Source organism: Loxodonta africana, chromosome 25 (genome assembly GCF_030014295.1).
Source record: "Loxodonta africana isolate mLoxAfr1 chromosome 25, mLoxAfr1.hap2, whole genome shotgun sequence".
In the NCBI taxonomy this organism is placed as follows: domain Eukaryota; kingdom Metazoa; phylum Chordata; class Mammalia; order Proboscidea; family Elephantidae; genus Loxodonta; species Loxodonta africana.
In genome coordinates, this window is record NC_087366.1 from 48,933,602 (window position 1) to 48,957,984 (window position 24,383).

A 24,383-nucleotide genomic window follows, 5' to 3' on the forward strand; every position below is an offset into this window, starting at 1 on the left:
TTCTAAAACTTACATAGAAATGCAAAGGACCTAGGATTTTGCAGAATAAGAAAAAAGCAGAACTTCTTGGTTTCAAACCTAATATAAAGTTAAAGTAATCAAGACAGTATGGTGCTAGTGTAAGGGTATCTGCAGATTGCTGTCTGATAAAGGACTTAGCAAACTACATTTTAAAATTGGTTTGAATATACATTTCACTAAAAAAGATATATGAGTGACCAATAATCAGTACGTGAATAGATAGGATCATTAGTCATAAGGAAATGTACTTCAAAATCACAGTAATATACCACTGCACAGCTACTAGAGTGGCAATAAATTAAAAGACTGACAATTATCAATTGTTGGTGTGAATGTGTAAACTGAAACCATGGACTTCAGTTTTTGTTAATGTGACATTTAAGAGCAAGTCACATGGTAAGTATAGAAATATCAGTCTCATCTATAACAGCTATTGAACAAATCCACTAGTTAGAGAGTTAGAAGCCTTCTAAGATTTTCAGATGCATCTTGGGCTTAAACAGAAGCAATACGATTAATGGGTTTGTTGTCCAAAGTTTGAAGGTGGAAATATTTATCAAAATGTTTTTATGAAACTTACTTGTAGAATCATGTTCCACATTAATGTTTAGACTTTGATAAGAATTAATTATATTGATAATCTGTAAAATTTTTTGTCTCTAAATGAGACATTATAATCCTGGCAGAGAAATTCTTAATCAGTGATTACGTTGCTTCAGACTAACAATAATTGTTTCCTATTGAATGTTTAGGTAGTCTTCCTTATTATATATAATATTGATGAATTTTTTCCTATTTACCTATTGAAATCTAGGAAAAACCAGTCTATTTACAGATGGATAAATTTGCACACTGGCTGATGAGACCTGCCTTGGTGGTTAAGGAGACTTTGTAGCTGGCTTTTAAAAATAGCAAACATCTGTTTTTAAACTAATATACCAAAGATTGTGCATTTCCCTTCTCTTCTTAGAAGGTACCCCAAGAAACTACTGGAGAATGATAAATAGAAATGCAAACTTTCTCTTAGAATTATAATATATGAATAAGAATTGACTAGGGAGAAGTGAAGGGTAAAAGCACTCACATCAGCAACCCAGTGTCACAACCGAATCCCTGTTAATAAGGAACGTGATGCTTGTTTAAGAACTCATTTCATTAAAAAATGAGTGTTAATAAAATAGGAACCAATACAAGATCAATACAAAGATAATTAAAAAAAAAGAGAGGAATGAAAAAAAGAAATAGTACATGAAGAACACTCACTGGAAATACTTTCCTTGGAGAATATGAAAATTGTGACTAAACATGAAGCCATGAATTAAAAAAAAAAAAGTGAAGCAGTTGTCTATAAAATAAGAGCATAATGCAGAGACATAAAAGCTCACAAAAAATGTAGGAAGAAAAACATGAAGATGAAACATGAGATAGTAGAGTTCAGAACAAAAGGGGAAAACAATCCCAAAATGAAGTCCCAATGAGAAGAAAAAAGAAAAACAGAAGCTGCTGAAAATGTAATCAAGACCATTAGAGGACAGGGTAGTGAAAATGAGCAAGATGAATGGAAATTAACAGTTAAACTGGATTTGAAAGAAGATAGATAAAATATTGTCAAAGGAAACATAATATACACATAATTTGTATCTTCGTAGAAAAGAACTGAAATAAAGGAACTGAAAAAAAAAATCTCTAGATCTAATTCAAGATGTAACTCTAGAAAATAAGGAAAACTTTCACCAACACATTCACTTGGCCCGTCACATCTCAGGAATAATTAATATAGAAAAATCAAGTTCAAAACTTCCTAGTTATTGAACTTTAACAATAAAGGAAGAATCGTGTGGGCATCCAAGCAGAAAGATGAAGTCACCTATAAAGGGGGAAAGATCATACTGGCCTCCCTTTCCCCACAGCAGCATCTAACGCTAGAAAACAAGGAGTAAATAACCATGAAGACCTCAGGGAAGAAAGTGGAGATCTGAGAATTTTATACTTAGCCATACTAATGTGCAAGTATCAGTTCAACAGAAAAACATTTTGGACAGGCTAAAATTAAAGTTATTATAGTTCAAGTGAGCCCTTCTTGAAGAAAGTATTAAAAGATGAACTTCTGCCAAATAAGTGACAAAATAAGCAAAATACAGCAAAATTGTCATTAAGCGTTACATCTAACTGTAGGACAAATTTAAGGATTATGGATATTAAAAAAGGTTAAATTTAACTAGCCCTGATAATGAAATGAAATAATCAGCAAAATTTCAGAAAGAAAAGAGGAATAAATTGTAAGCTTTATTCCCCCCTCACCTTTTGAGCCTAGAACCAAAAGATGTCATAGCTGATAAGTGCAGGAATAAAGGAATTAAAAAAAAAAATTAAAGCCAATGTTACATACTACTAAATTAATAAGTGGTTCCTCAAAAAGCTAAACATAGAATCACCATATGACCCAGCAATTCCACTCCTAGGTACATACCCAAAAGAATTGAAAGCAGGGAGGCAAACAGGTACTTAAACACCAGTGTTCACTGCAGCAGTATTTGCAATAGGCAAAAGGTGGAAACAACCTAAGCGTCCAACAACTGATATATACATAACGTGGTATACCAAAATGTGGTATATACATACAGTGGCATATTAAAACCAAAAACCAAACCGAGTGCCGTCGAGTCAATTCCGACTCATAGTGACCCTGTAGGACAGAGCAGAACTGCCCCATAGAGTGCCTGGCGGATTCGAACTGCCAGCCCTTTGGTTAGCAGCCTAGCACTTAACCACTGCGTCACCAGGGTTCCCAGTGGCATATCACTCAGCCTTAATGTGGTATATACACACAGTTGTATATTACTCAGCCTTAAAGAGGAATGAAGTCCTGATACATGCCATTGCATGGATGAACCTTGAAATATTATGCTCAGTGAACTAGGTCAGTCACAAAAGGACAAATATTGTATGATTTCTCTTGTATAAAATATCTAGAATAGGCAAATGTATAGAGACCAAAGTTTCTCAGTGGTTACCAGAAGCAGGATGGAAGGGGAGCGGTATTGGGGGAGGAGGGAGCGGGATTGGGGGAGGAGGGAGCGGGATTGGGGGAGAAGAGAGTTATTGCTGAAGGAGCACTGAGTGTCTGTAAGGTTTATGGAAATTTTGGAAATAGTGGCGATGGTTGTACAGTATGATGAACACAATTTATGTCACTGAATTGTACACATAAAAATGCTGAAATGGCAAATGTTTTGTTATATATATTTTTACCACAATTAACAACAATTGGTATGTGGAAACGAGAAGCAGTAATATATGCTACTATTATCATTATTTATAGAAGGCAGTCAAAATTTTCTGAAGAAATGGAGAACTCAGAATATTACATAAAGATCCAGTGTAAAGACATACACCGGAATCCTTTCATGTGACATATTAAACACAAAAGTAGTCAGCCGTATAGTGAAACACTAAAAAATGCAATAAAAATAGAACAAACCAATCTATCATAAAATGATATGTAAATGGGATGAATGCTCATTGAATAAGAGAAAAAGACTATAAGATTAAAACACTGGTGATAATGTTGTGGTTCTGGAAAGAAGTGGGTGCCTGGAGAACAGGGGTTGGAGAGCATCTGTCTTTTTACATTATACACATTAGTAGGTTTTCAATATCAGACCTCATATATGTATATAACTTTTAAAAATTCAATAAGTAATCTTTAAATTAATCCACTAAAAATTTGTAATAAGTTACAAATTAAACAAAAAAGAATGAATTAAAGCTTTAACTTTGACAAACTAATAGAAAAAAAGCGCATTTCATTAATTTTTAAAATAAACTTTTAAAACAAATTTGATAGAAACATTCATTAATTTTCACTAGTCTTTATACGGAGCCCTGGTGGTATAGTAGTTAAGAGTTTGGCTACCAACCAAGAGGTTGGGAGTTTGAATCCACCAGCCACTCCTTGGAAACCCTATGGGGCAATTCTGCTCTGTCCTGTAGAATCGCTGTGAGTCGGAATCAATGTGACAGCAACGGGTTTGGCGTTTTTTGGGGGGGAGGGGCACTTTAAATGGAATAGATTATTTGCTTATAGGTTTTTTTCCCCATGTAGAGCTTAACATATTTTTCCTTGTTCCTTCTTATCTATTTGCTAAATATGAGTTATGATTTTAAGTAATTAATCAGAAACAAACCAAGATTTTTTAGTGCACACTAATGTGTATTGGAATTTTATTTTGGGATACCTGCTTTATCCTGTGTGAGTGTGTGAGTGTGTGTGTGTGTGCGTGTTCTTAATAGGACTCTTAAACAATGATGATTTTGCTTATTCCAGGATTGATTCCCAAGGATCTCAGCACAGTTAATTTATCATTACTATAATAGGAAAATACTTGGTAAGACAGTATAAGCAGTACTGATATGATTTTTTTTTTTTTTTGTAGTTACAGATTTCTCATTTATATATTAGAAAACAAAAACTGTACAAATTTCCATAGTTCCTCCTGGGAGGTTTTTCAGTTTCATATAATTTTTTCTTGTACATTTAATTTTACTGGAAATTAATTTCTTTTCTCTAAACATATGTTTCTCTAAACCACTGGTCAGCAAACTTTTTCAGGCCACATGCAGTCTCTGCTGTGTATTCTTTATTTTTACATCTTTGTAAACATGTAAAAACCTTTCTTAGCTTGTGGGTCAAGTAGAACAGGGCAGCATGGTTTGTCAACCTCTGCTGTAAATCATTGAGTTATATTAAATTAAAATTTAGGAAAATAAGAATAAAATGTTTCTGTCCTTAGCTTTCTTGGTCTATTTTTTAACCTTAATTTGAACTTTCACTTTTTATTCAGTTATTTTATTCCCAAAGGTTTTCTTTCTACACTATGAATTTTCATATTAGTTTTATGTCAGTTTTCATTGTTCAGTACCATATTCAAGGCAGATAAGAACTTTTATCAGTGTCTGTAAATTGAACAGCCTTGTACTTCCTATGAACAGTTTGTAGCCCAGCCTATAGGTGATAATTATCTCTTTCTTACCAGATGTTTTTTCTTCCTTTAGGAAACAATGCCCCCACCAACACATACTGCATTTTCTGGGCACCATCTGCCATTTGTTGGTTTCACATATACTAGTAGCTGGTAAGTTTCAAAAGTTAAAATAATTTGGGCAATTTAAAGCAAATTGAAATGAATGGAAGTTTTTAAAAAAATGTATAAGAGAGCTTTGTAAATTAAAAAAAAATTTTTTTAATGATCTACTGGGAATAGCTAGATATTACAAAATGAATAGAACACACAATCTTAACTCGTTATGGAAGGGAAAGACTAGAACAAATGGAGAACTCAGAATCTTAGCAATGGGCAGGAATTAGTAGAATCCTGGGCTATTCATAAATATTCTGTAAGTGTCAATCAGAGCTTGCAGCCCATTATTCTGCCATCTTTTCACTGATCCTCTCTCTACGCATATCTTTCCTCCTTACCCTGCTTTAATTCCATGAGAATGATTATAATCACTCCCTTGTGTATCATCTCAGTTTCTTTTACCATCTTCCATTCTGTTATATTTGCATTGCCAAGTCAGCATTTACTATTAAAGCCCAGTTTGCTGCCGGTACCTTTACAGATGAAATAAGAGAAAAGTTCTAAGTGTTCTTACTTCAAATTCATGATCACCAACCTCAAGTGCTGCTATTGCTGCCTGAAAAATATGCTGAATTTCCCGGGTGCATTTACTCTTCCAGTGTCCTACATAATGATTTCATACTTCTACTTTCTGCTGGAATCTCCGGCATCCTCACTCTCAGCTGATGAACTCGCTTCCTCTTTCGCTGAGAGGATGAAGCAAGCAATAAAGAACTTCAACAAGCTTCCATCCCCACATTTACCCCCTACATACCTCTGGCCCATATGCTGTCTTCTTTTTATGAACTGTGGGAACTCCTAGCTGAGGCCGGCCCCTGGTATCCACTCTGACCTACTCTAGTGCATTGCTAAATTTCACCTCCTAAGTTTTTCCCTTTCTGTGACATCTGCATTACCAGATGGTTCCCATTAGCTTACAAATACGTTGTTATTTCTCCCATCTTAAAGCAAAATATAAAATCTCTCTTGAGCCCAGTTCCTTTACCAGCAATGAGCCTATTTCTCTGCTGTACATGAGAGCAAAATTACTTCAAAATGTTTTCTATACTTTACCCATTTTTTTCTCATACTGTTCTCTTTTGAAGCACTCCCGTCAGGTTTTTGCCCCTATCACTTCATGCAGATGGCTTTTATTAATTTCACTACTAACCTCCAAATTACAAAATCTAATGATTATTTCTCAGTCCTAGTTTTACTTGATTCAGATCTCATCTTACTTGCCACAGCTTCTCTGCCTTATAGCACCTGACAGTACTTCTCTTACCTTCCAGAAAGCATTCGCTGGTTTTCTTACCTTTCTGGCCACTTCTTCTCAGTTTCTGTACCTTACTCCTCCTTCTGAATATAGGAGTGTTTCGTAGCTTAGTCCTTGGAGTTCTCTTTTCTATTTATGCTCTCTGTGGTTCTCCCAGATAATTGCCGATGACTCCCACCTGTCTCTTTAGCTGTGCCCAATGTCCTCTCTTCTGCTTGATATCTCTCTAAACCACCTGCTTAGTATGTTCATAACTTCATTTCTTATATTTCTCAGAACCTATCAGAGTGATTCTGTTAAAAGATAAGTTAGATCATGCCACTGTCCTGTTCCAGACCACCCTACCCTTACCCCCCAATTCCAGTGGCTTCCTTTCTTAACTCCAGATCAAAGTCCTGACAAGGCCTTACATGACTGGCTCACTTTTGCCTTTTTAATTTTATTTTTTACCACTCTTCCCTTGTGCACTCCACTCTATTCAAGCTGGCCTCCTTTCTGGCCCTTGAACATGCCAGGCATACTCTCGACTCAGGCTTCTGCCTGTAATACTTTTCCACTGATATTCCATTGGCTGTTCCCGGCACTCTTTTAGGGCTTCCCTACAAAGTTACTTCTCAGTGACAACTTTCTTGATTACTTCATCTAAAATTTCAATTCCATTTCCTTTTTTCCTGCTTTGTTTTGCCTTAGCATTTAGGGTTTTCTAACATACTGAATATTCTAACATACTGAATATTTAACTTCTTTTTCCTGTTTATTTCTATCTCTGTCGCTAGAGTATAAACCGTATATGGACAGGGATTTTTGTCTGTTTTGTACACTGATGTATCCTAGCACGTCAGATATTTTTAATTAAATTGCATTGAATTAAAGAAAGTACTTAACTTTTGAATTTTTAAATTCTGGTGAAGAAGATCATGGATGGTGCTTTTGACTGTGATTTCACTTAAGTGGTCAAATTGTTTTAAACTTTCAATAGCCCTTCATTAAACTTTGTTTTATAATATGTGGTTATTTAAAAAAAAAATCAAGAAAATTTGGGAGATTTAAGTTTTCATTTTAAAAAATGCTTCTATTAAGTAGTACAGGTCATTTTGCAAATGATTTTTGCAATCATAATTGATTTACTGGAACAAGATAGCCAAATTCATGTCTTAAATGAGCAATTTCACTTAAGACATTTCATTCCTTTTCCTTCAAAAGACATTCCTATCTTTTTTCTTCAAACTTTTTACTTCAGTATGAATCACATTTTTTTTTCTTTTCTTCAGTGTTCTTTCTGATCGGAGCTGTTTAAGAGTTTCAGCTGGCCCCAGCTCAGTGGACCTTGATGTGAACGTTCAGAGGACTTTAGATAACAACTTAGCAACTGAAGCTTATGAAAGGAGAATTAAACGCCTTGAACAGGAAAAGCTTGAGCTTAGTAGAAAGCTCCAGGGTAAATATATCTTAAAGATAATTTTTTTCCCTTTTGAATTGTACCCAGTTATAGTGTTATGAACTGTGTATTACAAGTAGTTTCATCTTGAAACGATTATTTTAAGTGGAAAAAAAGCAAGTGCTTACTACAGTGCAATACTGTTTATGTAAAATCACGTAATTAACAGTAAATAATAACAAAATAGCATTTGTTTACTGTGGGTAATATGTGCACATATAAATATGTGGTAATAAATCATACCTCTGAAGAGAGGGAAATGAGACTACCAGGAAAAAAGGAATCATTCTCACTCCAGTGTAACATTTCAGTGACTCTTCCCTCAATCCTTGAAAGTTGTCACTCCTGACACACTGCCATTCTCTATCACGTTATTCCTGTCGTAATATTTGGTGATTTAAAAATGCACATAGATGAACCTTTTAATACTCTGAATTCTGAAGTTTCTCAATTCTCACCTTCAATGATCTTGTCCTCCACCATTAATTCACCCACTCCTTCTCAAGATAGTAAAATATACCTTGAGATTACAATAACTAAAATCATTTACTAATCTGTTTCAACAAACCCACCATAATTTCCTACTCAACTCCCTCTAGTGCCTTACCACCAATATTCCTTCAATTCTGCCGTTATCTGTAATTCTGTCACCATTTCACTGCTTGTTATCATTATCAATAATAGTCATACACCCTTAACTCTGTCGCTCCTCTTTCTGTTGTCAGGATCCCTTGGCAGAACCTCAACCTTGTTTATGTACAACCTTGCACGTGCAACTGTGCAGTTCAAGGTAGCTGACTTAAAACGTAATACACTGTCTTCCTTACGGGGGCAGTTCTGCTCTGTCATAGGGTTGCCATGAGTCGGAATCAACTCGATGGCAACAGGTTTGGTTTTTTGTTTTTTTTCTAGGGATGTGCCTATTTATTTTTTTGGTAGTAATATCATAATCATTTCTCTTGAATATATACCTAAGGATGGGATTTCTGGAACATAGGGGTAGTATGTTTTCAGCTTTAGAAGATAATCTGTTTAAGAGGTTTCCATAGTAGTTGTATCAATTTATAGTTCCACTGACAATGTATGAGCTTTCCACTTGCTTTTTTTTTTTTTTTCTTCTTATTCCTACCAGAACTTGACATTTCAGCTGCTTTACTTTTAGCCATTCTGGTACATATATAGTAGTTTCTCACTGTGATTCTAATTTGCATTTCCCAATAAGTATTGATGTTGAGTATCTTTTCATGTATTTGTTATCCATTTTGATGTACAGTCTTGTGAAGTTTCTGTTCAAAGTTCTTGCCCATTTTTCTTATTATGTCCTTATCTATCTTTTTCTTAATAATTTTTATTTTCCCACTTCACGAACAGTGTAAGAACCTTGCAACAGCCCTTTGTGTGATTTTTTGTTATGTATTTAACTGCTGTCTATGTTGTAAACCTTTCAGTACGTTTGTTTTATTGTTGCTGTAAGTATTTATGGAAACTCTGGTGGCGTAGTGGTTAAGTGCTACGGCTGCTAACCAAAAGGTTGGCAGTTTGAGTCTACCAGGTGCTCCTTGGAAACTCGATGGGGCAGTTCTACTTTGTCCTATATAGGGTTGCTATGAGTCAGAATCGACTCGATGGCAGTGGGTTTGGTTTTGGTTTTAAGTATTTATTAGCCTTTAATAAAAAAAAAATATTTATGCACATATTTACCCTTTTGGTGCCCTTTATTTCTTTTTAGAAACCCATGTTTCCCACCTGGAATCATTTTTCTTCAGCTGAAAACCTTTTAGTATTTCTTTTAATGTGTGTTGTGACAAATTGCCTCATTTTTTATTTGTCTGAAAATGTCTTTATTTTGCCTTCAATTTTGAAAGATATTTTTTCTAAGTTAGAATTCTAAGTTGGCAGTTTTTTTCTTTCAGTTCTCTACAGGTATTATTCTGTTGCCTTCTGCTTTCCGTTATATTTCTTGAGAATCAGCTATCAGTTTTGTTCTCCTGACCGTTAGGTACTTTCTGCCTTCCCCTAGATATTTTTAAGATTTTATCTTTAACTTCAGTTTAAAGCAATTGGACTGTGTTGTGCCTAGATACAGCTTTCTTTGTACTATTATAAAATTCTGTTTGGGATTCACTGAGATTCTGGAGTCCTGAATGATTTTGGAAAATTCATAATCTCTGTAGATACTTGTTTTGGCCCATTCACTCTCTCCTCATTTCTGGGACTCCAATTGCGTTTTTGTTAAACTCTTTGTGTCCCACATTTCTTTTATGCTCCGTTCTGTTCTTTTTGTTCTTTGTTTTCTTTATGCTTCATTTGAATATATTCTGTTGACTTGCCTTCCGCTTCACTAGCCTCAGTAGAATTAATGTTTTTATTGCTACCTCACATCTTCTGATTAGAACCACAAGATAAATTAATAATCTCTATTTTAACTAAATTGATAAGCCAGAGTCATCCACAGGTGGGCCTCAACTTTCACACGTAAAATTTGGAAAGCCAGCACTTCTACATATTACATATTAGCATCTCTAAACCTCCCTCATATACTAGAGTCAGTTTTTCCTCATCACCTGACATATGACATTTTTGATTACATAGTTATGCTTCCTGCTAGGACAAAAGGGTGCTGAATAGTTGAATGGCTGGTAGGGTATTGTCCTAAGGTCTAGAGAAACAACCAATAAGAGAGAGAGAGACATGGATTAATTGATTGAAATTGATTGATTTTAAGGAATTGACTGAAGTGATTGTGGGGGACTAGCAAGCTCAAAATCTGTTGGTCAGGCAACAGGCTGGAGATTCCTGCAGTCTTGTGTCCCAAAACCTGTAGGTCAGACAATGGGAAGAGTGAAGAGGAAGGGAGTTCTGGAAAAATGTCTATTTATACTCTAGAGGCAGAATATACCCTAAGAAAAATTCCCATTTTGCTCCTAAGGCCTCCAAGTGATTGGATGAGGCCCACCCACATTATGGAGAGTAATCTACTTTACTTAAGATCAACTGATTTAATCATATATTAGCTATTTCATTACACCATCTAGACGAGTGTTTGACCAAACAACTAGGTACCATATTCTAGCCAAGTTGATGTATAAAATTAACCATTTCAGTGTTCAGAACTGAAAATACCACGTATTAGAAGCTAGATTGTTTTCCCTATGTGTAATTTTAAAGACATGTGAGATGGAGTTTTATGATTTCATTTAATGTATTAATATGCTTTTTATCAATTGGTACAAGTTTTGCTCTATAGAATTATACAAGGATTTCTCTAGAAAGAATATATTACTGTTATTTTTAAAATTTGGAATATGGCCATATTTCTCACTCTTTCTTTTATTTTATTCACTTTTTTAAGAGTCAACACAGACTGTCCAAGCTCTGCAGTATTCAACTGCTGATGGGCCACTAACAGCAAGCAAAGATTTAGAAATAAAAAACTTAAAAGAAGAAATTGAAAAACTAAGGAAACAAGTAACAGGTAAATTTCTGTGATTCACCTTTAATTCAGTTTTGTAGATTCAGAAAATCTTTTATTCACACACAAAACATTTATTGAATACTTGTCATGTGTTATGTCATATAAGCTATATGCCAGCAAGGGAAAAGCAAATAAGAATGGTTTCTGCATTCTAGAAGATCACTTTTTAGTCTGGGAAACAAAAACAAATAGTCATTGCAATACATGTGACAAAGAATATCAGAAAAAATGAACAGAGAAAGAGGTACATGAAAATTACAAAGGAGAGGCACCTAAGCCAGACTTGGGGGAGCAGGGATGACTTTTTTGGAAGACCTAAATGAGTTTGGGATATTAAATTGGAATATGTCTGGCAAAGAATATAGTTAGTAATAAGGAAAGGTGTTAGGATTGTGAAGAAGGACACTATAGATAAGGGAATTGCACGTATATAGGCATCAAGATTTCTAAAAATTTATTTTCTTTGTAACAAAATTCATTTTTTAGTGTATTGCTGAAATTAATTAGAATTAAATTTGTCAAGTGTTGACATGCCTATTATATTCATTTGTTCACTCATTCAACAAATATTTATTGAGCCCCTGTTATGTGCCAGCTGTCATATTGGGTTCTTGGAATACAACACTAAAGAAAACAGACAGAAATCCCTGCTCTTGTGGAGTAAGCTTCCCACATGAAGGGCAGAAGACAAGCAATAAGCAATAAATATATAACTACCATATTTTTATGCAGATAACATGAACCTTCCACATTTGTTTGCCAACCACTCACTTCCCCACAAGGTATTTTTGTAAGCACTCTATGCTAATTTTTTTGTACAGAAATACATTTAAAAAATTGACATAGCGACACTTATGAAAATACCTCATGGGGGAGGGAGCAGTAAGCAAACAAATGTAGAAGGCATGTTATTTATGTAAAAATATGGTATATAAATGATACAGTATATTAGAAGATGATAAGAGCTTAAAAATAGCAGAATAAGGGAAATGTGTCAGAAGTGCAAGATAAGAAGTTTTACAATTTTAAGTGGTCAGAGAAGGTGACATGTAAGCAAAAACTTGAAAAAGGGATAAAGGGATTAGCCATGCAGGTATCTGGGGAACATGTGTTCCAGGCAGAAAGACCAGTCAGTGCAAAGGCCCTAAAAGTGATAACGTACCTCATGTGTTCAACTAAAACACAAGGGCTAGGTGGTTGGAGCAGAATGAGCAAGCAGAGAGACGGGGAGGAGATGAGGTTGGAGAAGTAAAAAGGTGGAGGGGACTCACTGACTTGTAAAGTCTTTGGTTTTTACTCTAAATAAAATCGGAGCCTTTGCAGGCTTCACATGATCTAAGTAATATTTTTAAAAGGATCACTCTGGCTATTGTGTTGAAAATAGACTATAGGGAGGACGGTTAGAGTCAGGGAGACCAGTTGGAAAGCAGTAATCCAGGTGAAAAAATGGTGGCTTGAAGCAGGATGATAGCAGTAGAAGTGTTTGGACATGGTCCAGTGCTAGAGATATACAGTAAAACCTGCAAAGGCAGAAACCTGTCAGAGAAGCAAAACTCAAATATTTTGCACTAAAACGGTAAGACTGCACCCTGTCAAAGGTGGAAACCTTGCGAGACCTGGAAAACAAGGCACACCCTTCGAGTTCCAGCTGTCACAGGTTTCACTGTATTTTGAAAGAGTCAGTGGGATTTGCTGATGGATGGAACGTGAAGTTGAGAATAAGAGTCAAGAATGGCCTTTGCCTGAACGGTAACTGAAAGGGGGAGGGTATGGATGGAGCAGATTCTGTGGGGCAGCATATCCAGAGTTCAGTTTTGGACATGACGTATTTGAAGCACTGTCCAGAGTTAAGATATTGTGTTTGCCCTTAAGAATCCAACTGCTGGCTAACTGTCATACTCTTATTACCCTTCATTGTTTTCATTGAGATTTTTTTTTATTCTTTTCTGTGTTTTGGTTGGTTGGTTTGTAATTTGAAGTCCTTTGACTTTCTGTATGACAAATATGTTAGGTATTCATTTATTTTTAGTTGACAAACTAATACATATGCTCATATGAATTTCCAAAGTCCGTTGAAGTAACTCCAGGGAAAATGCAGTTGAATCATTGGGTAGGATTTGTAGTGGCCTGCCTTATTTATCAGTGCTCTTTCTTGGGCAAGTCACTTGTCTTTAGCCTGGTGTTTCCTGAACTATGATATGGGTACTGTTAGAAGGATACAGGATGATTTTAGCTGGTACATTAATGCCAGATATTAATAGTTATACATATCTAGCACATCATAACTGTAGTATTTATAGATACAATTACTTGGGATATAGTTAAGTTTAAAAAGTGAGTAGATAAAAATATGTATTCTTCAAATAGTATACAGAATAGATACATATATGTCAAAAATCACAAAAATAATATGCCGGTAACTACAGTTTAGAACATTCTTAGATAGTTTTTTAAAAAGAGTAATAATGTTCCATTTCTCAATGGCACAAACTTACATACCCTGTCTCTAAGGAGGTGACTGAACCAGATGGTCTGGCAGTTTCTACCAGTTTTCAACCCAAAGATTGTATGATGATCTGTTACTGTGGTTTTCATTTCTATTGCCCTGATGGTAGAGCCTTTTATTCTCAGTGTCTTCAGTGTTTCAGTATCTATACAGGTTCACCATAGACTATATTGGTGTTTTGAATTGTTCGAATTATGGAGAATTCCTAAGGATAGGGACTCTGAGTCCATGTTTATTTACAGATATTTCTAGATACCTTCCCTGATACTGTTCTCAGCATCCAGATATTTGTTTCTTTGGTTTTTTTTTATATTTTTCTCTGTCCTTTCCTCCTCAATATATAATTTTTTTACTGAATTACTATTGTTCCTGTACTATATTATATGTTTTTATTATTATAATAAATTTCAGGCCTTTCATTATTATTCCATTCATGATAGAGTAATCATAAGAAGATTTTTCCAAACTAATTTTCTTACATTTTTCTTACATGTGTAAGAGTATGTTTCACCTTTTCTCTTATACTAATACACATTATACATTATAACTTATATATAATTTATTCATGTGTATGTAAAATTTTTTATTCTGTAAGAATGGCTTTCATCAGCTTTAAAGGATAAAATGACTTTGCTCAGGCGAAGGTGGACTGCAGAGGGTTGGCCAAGGAGGAAAGCAAAGAATATTTCAGATTCAGGAGAAGGCAGGTATAAAGGCACCAAAGCTTGAGAAAAAGTGGTTTTTCTCTCTGACAAATGGTACTCTTTCACCGATACACTGAGATTAAATTAAACTTGACGGGTTATTATGTGTATTAGTCTCAAGATATTTACCAAGGGAAATTAAGAGTTAAAAAAAAAAACAACTTACATATAAGTTTCATCCTTTAGGAGTTTACCCTCTTCCAAACCAGCATCATGGTGAAATTTGGGGTGTCACTTTTAACGTTTCATTTCTCATGTGCATACATTTTTTTAATCTTACCCAACCCAGTGCCGTCGAGTCGATTCCGACTCATAGCGACCCTATAGGATCTTAATACCTTTCAAAGTGTATCACTCAACAAGTATATGTTGAGTGCTTACTGTGTATGAGGTATACTAAGCATTGTCATTTTCCTATTTGATGGAAAATACTCAGGCATGTATGGATCCTCAGACCCTATTGTACCAACTCCAGTAATTTACAAGGGTCCTCAGCCTCCGTATGGATGGGGAACCTGTGCTACAGAACATTGGATACGATGTAAGTGGTGGAGAAGAGTAAGAAGATATTTCAAGCTTGAAATGGTACTGATTTCTTTCATCACTGTATTTATATAGTAACTGTAGTAACTGTGGGTGTGCAAATACTAATGGAAGACTGTGACATGCCAGAAATGAAATGGCTAATGAGATGATTTCTCTCCTTCTGTCTTTACATTATTTTAACTGTAGTAAATAGAACCATATATAAATTTAGAGAAATTGGGTAGCTGTTCCAAAGAGGGCACTCCCTGTTCTCTCTCGGAATTGACCATAGCAAACTGCAATCAATTGGTACAATAGAGTAGTATAATAGAATTCAGGAGGCAGGAGGCATATCATATTTATTAATATAGTATCTTGGTAAGGTCACTTAGTCCATACTTTGTTAATCATCAGAAGTGAATTATAAGTTGTTGGGAGGGCACAGACAACTGCTGCTAGCACAGAGACAGCATCTGGGCCAGATAATCTGGAAGGTTTTCTTCAGGCCTAAAATTGTTTATTACTTTAGTTTTCCCTTTTTAATTTTGGCTCTCCCCTCTAATTATTTTTCAATGTAGAGCCTTCTGTACCAAAGACCACTCAAAGTGTTTTAGTCTCTCCATCACACGTACAAAGACACCTTCTACAAACACTCCAAAGTTACTTATTTAGAATAGATAATTCATTTATGTTCATGGATGTATTTCTGTGTACTGTCCGTTATCTGGTTTTTCTAGCGTTCATATCGTTCGCTTCTTTGGTTTTGTTTTGTTATTTTTTTCTTGCTTTTTTTTTTGTTTGTTTTTCTCTTAGGTTTGTAATTAGTATGTATTTTTTATTATATTGCCTAACTTGAATTTTTTTTTTTTTTTTTTTACCACCAGTAATTCTTTAGTCAGGAAGATATATGGTCCCCTGTTACCCATTCCCCCACTGCCCACTCTTCCTAAAAATAGCCATTGCTATGAATTTGTGGGCTTTCTTTTCTGTTTTCTGTGCATCTATAGACAGAAATTCTATCAGAACTACAACTTGCGTTTTTCCATCTAGTATATTACAGATTCCTTTCTACTATTAACATAGAGATTTGCATTATTCTTATCAGTGGCTACATGGTATTACACAAACCTTCAAGTCAGAAGGGGTATTCTGTTGTGATAACTTACATTTATTTTATTATGACTGTGGTTGAACGCCTTTTATATATACATACAAATAAAACCAAACCTGTTGCCATCGAGTCGAATTCAACTCATAGCAACCCTACAGGTCAGAGTAGAACTGCCCACAGGGTTTCCAAGGAGTGCCTGGTGGATTCAAACTGCTGACCTTTTGGTTAGCAGTCACAGCTCTTAACCACTACGCCACCAGGGTGTCCATACGTGTGTGCGTGTGTGTGTATATATGTGTATATATATACATATATATATATAGCCATATGTGTTTCTTTTACTTTAAATCTCCTTTTTATTTTCTTTGTACAAACCCATATTTAAAAACACATCTTAACACTGTGAGAGTACCTTTATGGCTAGCCAGACTTTGCAAGAGGTATATAAGTACTTACAGTTTCAAGAATTCGTTTTTTAGAGCCTCAGTTTCCTTAGGTATTCTTTTCTACAATTTTTCTTCCTGAAAATAGCCTGAGGTCAAGGAGTTGTGCCAGTTCAGTCTCCCACTTTCCTTTCTTGTCAAAAGAAAGGCATAGCTCTTCAGATCCCAGATCTTTATGTGGTATATGCTTCTGGATTATAAAAATTCCCCTGGGTACCAAACAGAAACAGGTAGAAATATTAGTGGTGAAAAGTGAATGAGACATAACAATCTATGAACTCTGAACAACAAGCACAGACTTAGAGACGGAGAACGAACAAATACGGGCAGACAGCGACGGTTTTCAGAACTAGGAGCCAGCGTACCAGCTGATTACCTGGAAAATCTAGTTTCCCAGTGATGGCTCGGAGACAGCAGTCCATATCAAACCACATAAAGAAACAGACCATGACAGCTTCTCCAACCCCCCAAACAAAAGAATCAAAATCTTTCCCAAATGAAGATACAATCCTGGAATTATCAGATACAGAATATAAAAAACTAATTTACAGAATGCTTAAAGATATCACAAATGAAATTAGGATAAATGCAGAAAAAGCCAAGGAACACACTGATAAAACTGTTGAAGAACTCAAAACGATTATTCAAGAACATAGTGGAAAAATTAATAAGTTGCAAGAATCCATAGAGAGACAGCATGTAGAAATCCAAAAGATTAACAATAAAATTACAGAATTTGACAACGCAATAGAAAGTCAGAGGAGCAGACTCGAGCAATTAGAATGTAGACTGGGACTTCTGGAGGACCAGGGAAACAACACCAACATAGCTGAAAAAAAATCAGATAAAAGAATTAAAAAACATGAAGAAACCCTAAGAATCATGTGGGACTCTATCAGGAAGGATAACTTGCGAGTGACTGGAGTCCCAGAACAGGGAGGGGGGACAGAAAACACAGAGAAAATAGTTGAAGAACTCCTGACACAAAACTTCCCTGACATCATGAAAGACGAAAGGATATCTGTCCAAGATGCTCATCGAACCCCATTTAAGATTGATCCAAAAAGAAAAACACCAAGACGTATTATCATCAAACTTGCCAAAACTGAAGACAAACAGAAAATTTTAAAAGCAGCCAGGGAGAAAAGAAAGGTTTCCTTCAAGGGAGAATCAATAAGAATAAGTTCTGACTACTCAGCAGAAACCATGCAGGCAAGAAGAGAATGGGACGACGTATACAGAGCACTGAAGGAGAAAAACTGCCAACCAAGGATCATATATCCAGCAAAACTCTCTCTGAAATATGAAGGAGAAATTAAGATATTTACAGATAAACACAAATTTAGAGAATTTGCAAAAACTAAGCCAAGACTGCAAGAAATGCTAAAGGAGATTGTTTGGCCTGATGACCAATAATATCAGGTACCAGCACAATACAAGGTCACAAAACAGAACGTCCTGATATCAACACAACTCAAATAGGGAAAGCACAAAAACAAACAAATTAAGACTAATTCTAAAAAATAAATAAATAAACAAAATAATACACATAACAGGAAATCATGGAAATCAATAGATAAATGATCACAATAATCAAAAAGAGGGACTAAATATAGGAGGCATTGAACTGCCAGATGGAGAGTGATACAAGGCGATATAGAAGGATACAAGTTAGGTTTTTACTTAGAAAAATAGGGGTAAATAATAAGGTAACCACAAAAAGGAATATCAATTCCATAACTCAAGAAAAAAGCCAAGAAAAACGTAACGACTCAACAAACACAAAGTTAAACATTATGAAAATGAGGATCTCACAAGCTACTAAGAAAAACGTCTCAGCACAAAAAAGCATGTGGAAAAATGAAATGACCAACAACACACATGAAAAGGCATCAAAATGACAGCACTAAAAACTTATTTCTCTGTAATTATGCTGAATGTAAATGGACTAAATGCACCAATAAAGAGACAGAGAGTCACGGACTGGATAAAGAAACACAATCCATCTATATGCTGCCTACAAGAGACACACCTTAGACTTAGAGACACAAACAAACTAAAACTCAAAGGATGGAAAAAAATATATCAAGCAAACAATAAGCAAAAAAGAAGAGGAGTAGCAATATTAATTTCTGACAAAATAGACTTCAGACTTAAATCCGCCACAAAGGATAAAGAAGGACACTATATAATGATAAAAGGGACAATTGATCAGGAAGACATAACCATATTAAATATTTACGCACCTAATGACAGGGCTGCAAGATACATAAATCAAATTTTAACAGAATTGAAAAGTGAGATAGACACCTCCACATTTATAGTAGGAGACTTCAACACACCACTTTCGGAGAAGGACGGGACATCCAGTAAGAAGCTCAATAGAGACACGGAAGACCTACTTACAACAATCAACCAACTTGACCTCATTGATTTATACAGAACTCTCCACCCAACTGCTGCAAAATATACTTTTTTTTCTAGTGCACATGGAACATTCTCTAGAATAGACCACATATTAGGTGATAAAACAAATCTTTGCAGAGTCCAAAACATCGAAATATTAGAAAGCATCTTCTCAGACCACAAGGCAATGAAGCTAGAAATCAATAACAGAAAAACTGGGGAAAAGAAATCAAATACTTGGAAAATGAACAATACCCTCCTGAAAAAAGACTGGGTTATAGAAGACATTAAGGAGGGAATAAGGAAATTCTTAGAAAGCAACGAGAATGAAAATACTTCCTATCAAAACCTCTGGGACACAGCAAAAGCAGTGCTCAGAGGCCAATTTATATCGATAAATGCGCACATACAAAAAGAAGAAAGAACCAGAATCAGAGAACTGTCCCTACAACTTGAACAAATAGAAAGTGAGCAACAAAAGAACCCATCAGGCACCAGAAGAAAACAAATAATAAAAATTAGAGCTGAACTAAATGAATTAGAGAACAGAAAAACAGTTGAAAGAATTAACAAAGCCAAAAGCTGGTTCTTTGAAAAAATTAACAAAATTGATAAACCATTGGCTAGACTGACTAAAGAAAAACAGGAAAGGAAACAAATAACCCAAATAAGAAACGAGAAGGACCACATCACAACAGAACCAAATGAAATTAAAAGAATCATTTCAGATTACTATGTAAAATTGTACTCTAACAAATTTGAAAACCTAGAAGAAAGGGATGAATTCCTGGAAAAACACTACCTACCTAAACTAACACATTCAGAAGTAGAACAACTAAATAGACCCATAACAAAAAAAGAGATTGAAACGGTAATCAAAAAACTTCCAACAAAAAAAATCCTGGCCCGGACGGCTTCACTGCAGAGTTCTACCAAACCTTCAGAGAAGAGTTAACACCATTACTATTGAAGGTATTTCAAAGCATAGAAAAAGACGGAATACTACCCAACTCATTCTATGAAGCTACCATCTCCCTGATACCAAAACCAGGTAAAGACATTTCAAAAAAAGAAAATTATAGACCTATATCCCTCATGAACATAGATGCAAAAATCCTCAACAAAATTCTAGCCAATAGAATCCAACAACACATCAAAAAAATAATTCACCATGATCAAGTGTGATTTATACCAGGTATGCAAGGCTGGTTTAATATCAGAAAAACCATTAATGTAATCCATCACATAAATAAAACAAAAGACAAAAACCACATGATCTTATCAATAGATGCAGAAAAGGCATTTGACAAAGTCCAACACCCATTTATGATAAAAACTCTTACCAAAATAGGAATTGAAGGAAAATTCCTCAACATAATAAAGGGCATCTATGCAAAGCCAACAGCCAATATCACTCTAAATGGAGAGAACCTGAAAGCATTTCCCTTGAGAACGGGAACCAGACAAGGATGCCCTTTATCACCGCTCTTATTCAACATCGTACTTGAAGTCCTAGCCAGGGCAATTAGGCTAAACAAAGAAATAAAGGGTATCCAGATTGGTAAGGAGGAAGTAAAGCTATCACTATTTGCAGATGACATGATCGTATACATGGAAAACCCTAAGGAATCCTCCAGAAAACTACTGAAACTAGTAGAAGAGTTTGGCAGAGTCTCAGGTTATAAGATAAACATACAAAAACCACTTGGATTCCTCTACATCAACAAAAAGAACACCGAAGAGGAAATAACCAAATCAATACCATTCACAGTAGCCCCCAAGAAGATAAAATACTTAGGAATAAATCTTACCAAGGATGTAAAAGACCTATACAAAGAAAACTATAAAACTCTGCTACAAGAAATTCAAAAGGACATACTTAAGTGGAAAAACATACCCTGCTCATGGATAGGAAGACTTAACATAGTAAAAATGTCTATTCTACCAAAAGCCATTTATACATATAACGCACTTCCAATCCAAATACCAATGTCATATTTTAAGGGCATAGAGAAACAAATCACTAATTTCATATGGAAGGGAAAGAACCCCCGGATAAGCAAAACATTACTGAAAAAGAAGAAGAAAGTGGGAGACCTCACCCTACCTGATTTCAGAACCTATTATATAGCTACAGTAGTCAAAACAGCCTGGTACTGGTACAACAACAGGCACATAGACCAATGGAACAGAATTGAGAACCCAGATATAAATCCATCCACGTATGAGCAGCTGATATTTGACAAAGGACCAGTGTCAGTCAATTAGGGAAATAATAGTCTTTTTAACAAATGGTGCTGGCATACCTGGATATCCATTTGCAAAAGAATGAAACAGGACCCATACCTCACACCATGCACAAAAACTAACTCTAAGTGGATTAAAGACCTAAACATAAAGACTAAAACGATAAAGATCATGGAAGAAAAAATAGGATCAACCCTAGGAGCCCTAATACAGGGCATAAACAGAATACAAAACATTACCAAAAATGATGAAGAGAAACCCAATAACTGGGAGCTCCTAAAAATCAAACACCTATGCTCATCTAAAGACTTCACCAAAAGAGTAAAAAGACCACCTACAGACTGGGAAAGAATATTCAGCTATAACATCTCAGACCAGCGCCTGATCTCTAAAATCTACATGATTCTGTCAAAACTCAACTACAAAAAGACAAACAACCCAATCAAGAAGTGGGCAAAGGATATGAACACACATTGCACTAAAGAAGATAGTCAGGCAGCCAACAGATACATGAGAAAATGCTCCCGATCATTAGCAATTAGAGAAATGCAAATTAAAAGTACGATGAGATTCCATCTCACACCAACTAGACTGGCATTAATCCAAAAAACACAAAATAATAAATGTTGGAGAGGCTGCGGAGAGATTGGAACTCTCATACACTGCTGGTGGGAATGTAAAATGGTACAACCACTTTGGAAATCCATCTGGCGTTATCTTAAACAGTTAGAAATAGAACTACCATACAACCCAGAAATCCCACTCCTCGGAATATACCCTAGAGATACAAGAGCCTTCATACAAACAGATATATGCACACCCATGTTTATTGCAGCTCTGTTTACAATAGCAAAAAGCTGGAAGCAACGAAGATGTCCGTCAGCGGATGAATGGGTAAATAAATTGTGGTATATTCACACAATGGAATACTATGCATCGATAAAGAACAGTGACGAATCTCTGAAACATTTCATAACATGGAGGAATCTGGAAGGCATTATGCTGAGCGAAATGAGTCAGTTGCAAAAGGACAAATATTGTATAAGACCACTACTATAAGATCTTGAGAAATAGAAAAAATGGAGAAGAACACATATTTATGTGGTTACAAAGGAGGGAGGGAGGGAGAGGGCTTTTTATTGATCAATCTGTAGATAAGAGCTGCTTTGGGTGAAGGAAAAGACAATAGTCAATACAAGGAAGGTCAGCCTAATTGGGCTGGATTAAAAGCAAAGAGGTTTCCGGGATAAAATGAAAGCTTCAGAGGTCAGCGGAGCAGGGGCTGGGGTCTGGGGAACTTGGTTTGAGGGGACTTCTAAATCAATGGGCAAAATAATTCTATTATGAAAACACTCTGCATCCCACTTTGAATTGTGGCGCCTGGGGTCCTAAATGCCAACAAGCGGCCATCTAAGATACATCAATTGGTCTCAACCCACCTGGAGCAAAGGCAAAGGAAGAACACCAAGGGCACACGACAACTAAGAACCCAAGAGATAGAAAGGGCCACATGAACCAGAGACCTACATTATCCTGAGACCAGAAGAACTAGTTGGTGCCCGGCCACAATCGATGTCTGCCCTGTCAGGGAGCACAACAGACAACTCCTGAGGGAGCAGGAGACCAATGGGATACAGACCCCAAATTCTCATGAAAAGACCATACGTAATGGTATGATTGCGACTAGAGGAATCCCAGAGACAATGCTCCCCAGAACTTCTGATGGCACAGGACAGGAACCATCCCCGAAGACAAATCGTCAGGCATGAAAAGGACTGGTCAGTGTGGGGGAGAGAGATGCTGATGAAGAGTGAGCTAATTAAATCAGGTGGACACTGGAGAGTGTGTTGGCAACTCTTGACTGGAGGGGGGATGGGAAGATAGAGAGAGAGGGAAGATGGCAAAATTGGCACGAAACAAGAGACTGTAAGGGCTGACTCAATAGGGGGAGAGCAAGTGGGAGAAGGGAGTAAGATGTATGTAAACCTACATGTGACAGACTGATTGGAATGGTAAATGTTCACTTGAAGGTTAATAAAAATTAAAAAAAAAAAAAAAGTGAATGACTCTCATTTGGTTAAGACTTCTTTCACAACTCTGGTGTGGTGTGTGGTTCTTTGCTTTTAACAAGTTAAAAATAGAACTTAAGTAAGTTATGTGCTGATATATAATTAAAATTTTTTGTTCATAGACAACTCTGGCACATAACTCAGAAGTTCAAAGAATTAAGTGACTTTGCTAAGAAAACTCCCTACAGTTCCCCTCTACTTCTTTTATAAAAAAAAATTCTAGAATTTCATTCTACCCCCCAAAAATTTTTTTAATTGAATTCCTCTTGTTTTAGCAATAAATAATGTTTTTTTTTTTTTTTATATGAACTAATACTTTTTAAAAGCCTGGTGTATCTCATTAATAGATTCATTTTCAAAATTTTACTTTTTGGTTAATAATTATTTTCAAAATTCATAATATATTTGTGTTGGTTCAATTAACTCCTTGTAATAATATTTGTCAGTATAACCCAGTCCAGAAAAAAAATTAACACCTAGTGTCTTATGATCAATTTATATACATATATTTTGTTGTAAAGAAGTATAAGGTGATCAGTAAGGTACTTAGAAGCATAAAAATACATTACATTAGGAAAAAATTATAATTTTCAAATATGAATGGAATTATAAATTCAAGTAGAAAAAGTTTGTGATTATTAAAAACAAGTATCTATTTTTAAGTAGATGAAAAGAGCATTGTAACAGTTTTATTTTAAAAATATTAACATATATGATAGACTGGAAATTATATCCATTACTCGTGATGAAAAAGTTTAAATGCCAACTTAAAAATCTGCAAAGGGTACATAGTTTTGCAAAATGTTCTTAGGGTATGTAAGGCAAAAGGACAACTGCTTTTAAAAGTCTGTGATAGTAATGATTATGATAGTAGTTTGCATTAGTATAATAGTAATATAGTAAATACTTATGTAGTATTTGCAGTATGCCAGCTACTTTTCAACTGACTTTTATGTATTAAACAATTTAATTGTTAAAACAACTACATGGGAAGATGTTGTCATCCCCATTTTATAACGAGGAACCTAAGTCAAAGAGCTTC

The 24,383-nt window shown here is 35.4% G+C and overlaps 1 protein-coding gene across 6 annotated transcripts in view; it reads left to right on the forward strand.

Annotated features, from left to right (window-relative positions):
• The window catches only part of CDC42BPA (CDC42 binding protein kinase alpha), a 341,599-nt gene that overhangs the window by 169,197 nt on the left and 148,019 nt on the right, over positions 1-24,383 (forward strand). For all 6 annotated transcript variants that reach the window (XM_064276784.1, XM_010591062.3, XM_010591060.3 and 3 more), the window contains exons 9-11: positions 5,077-5,156; positions 7,689-7,855; positions 11,208-11,330. In XM_064276784.1, the coding sequence (XP_064132854.1) occupies positions 5,077-5,156; positions 7,689-7,855; positions 11,208-11,330 (370 nt within the window). The remainder of the gene's footprint in view (positions 1-5,076; positions 5,157-7,688; positions 7,856-11,207; positions 11,331-24,383) is intronic.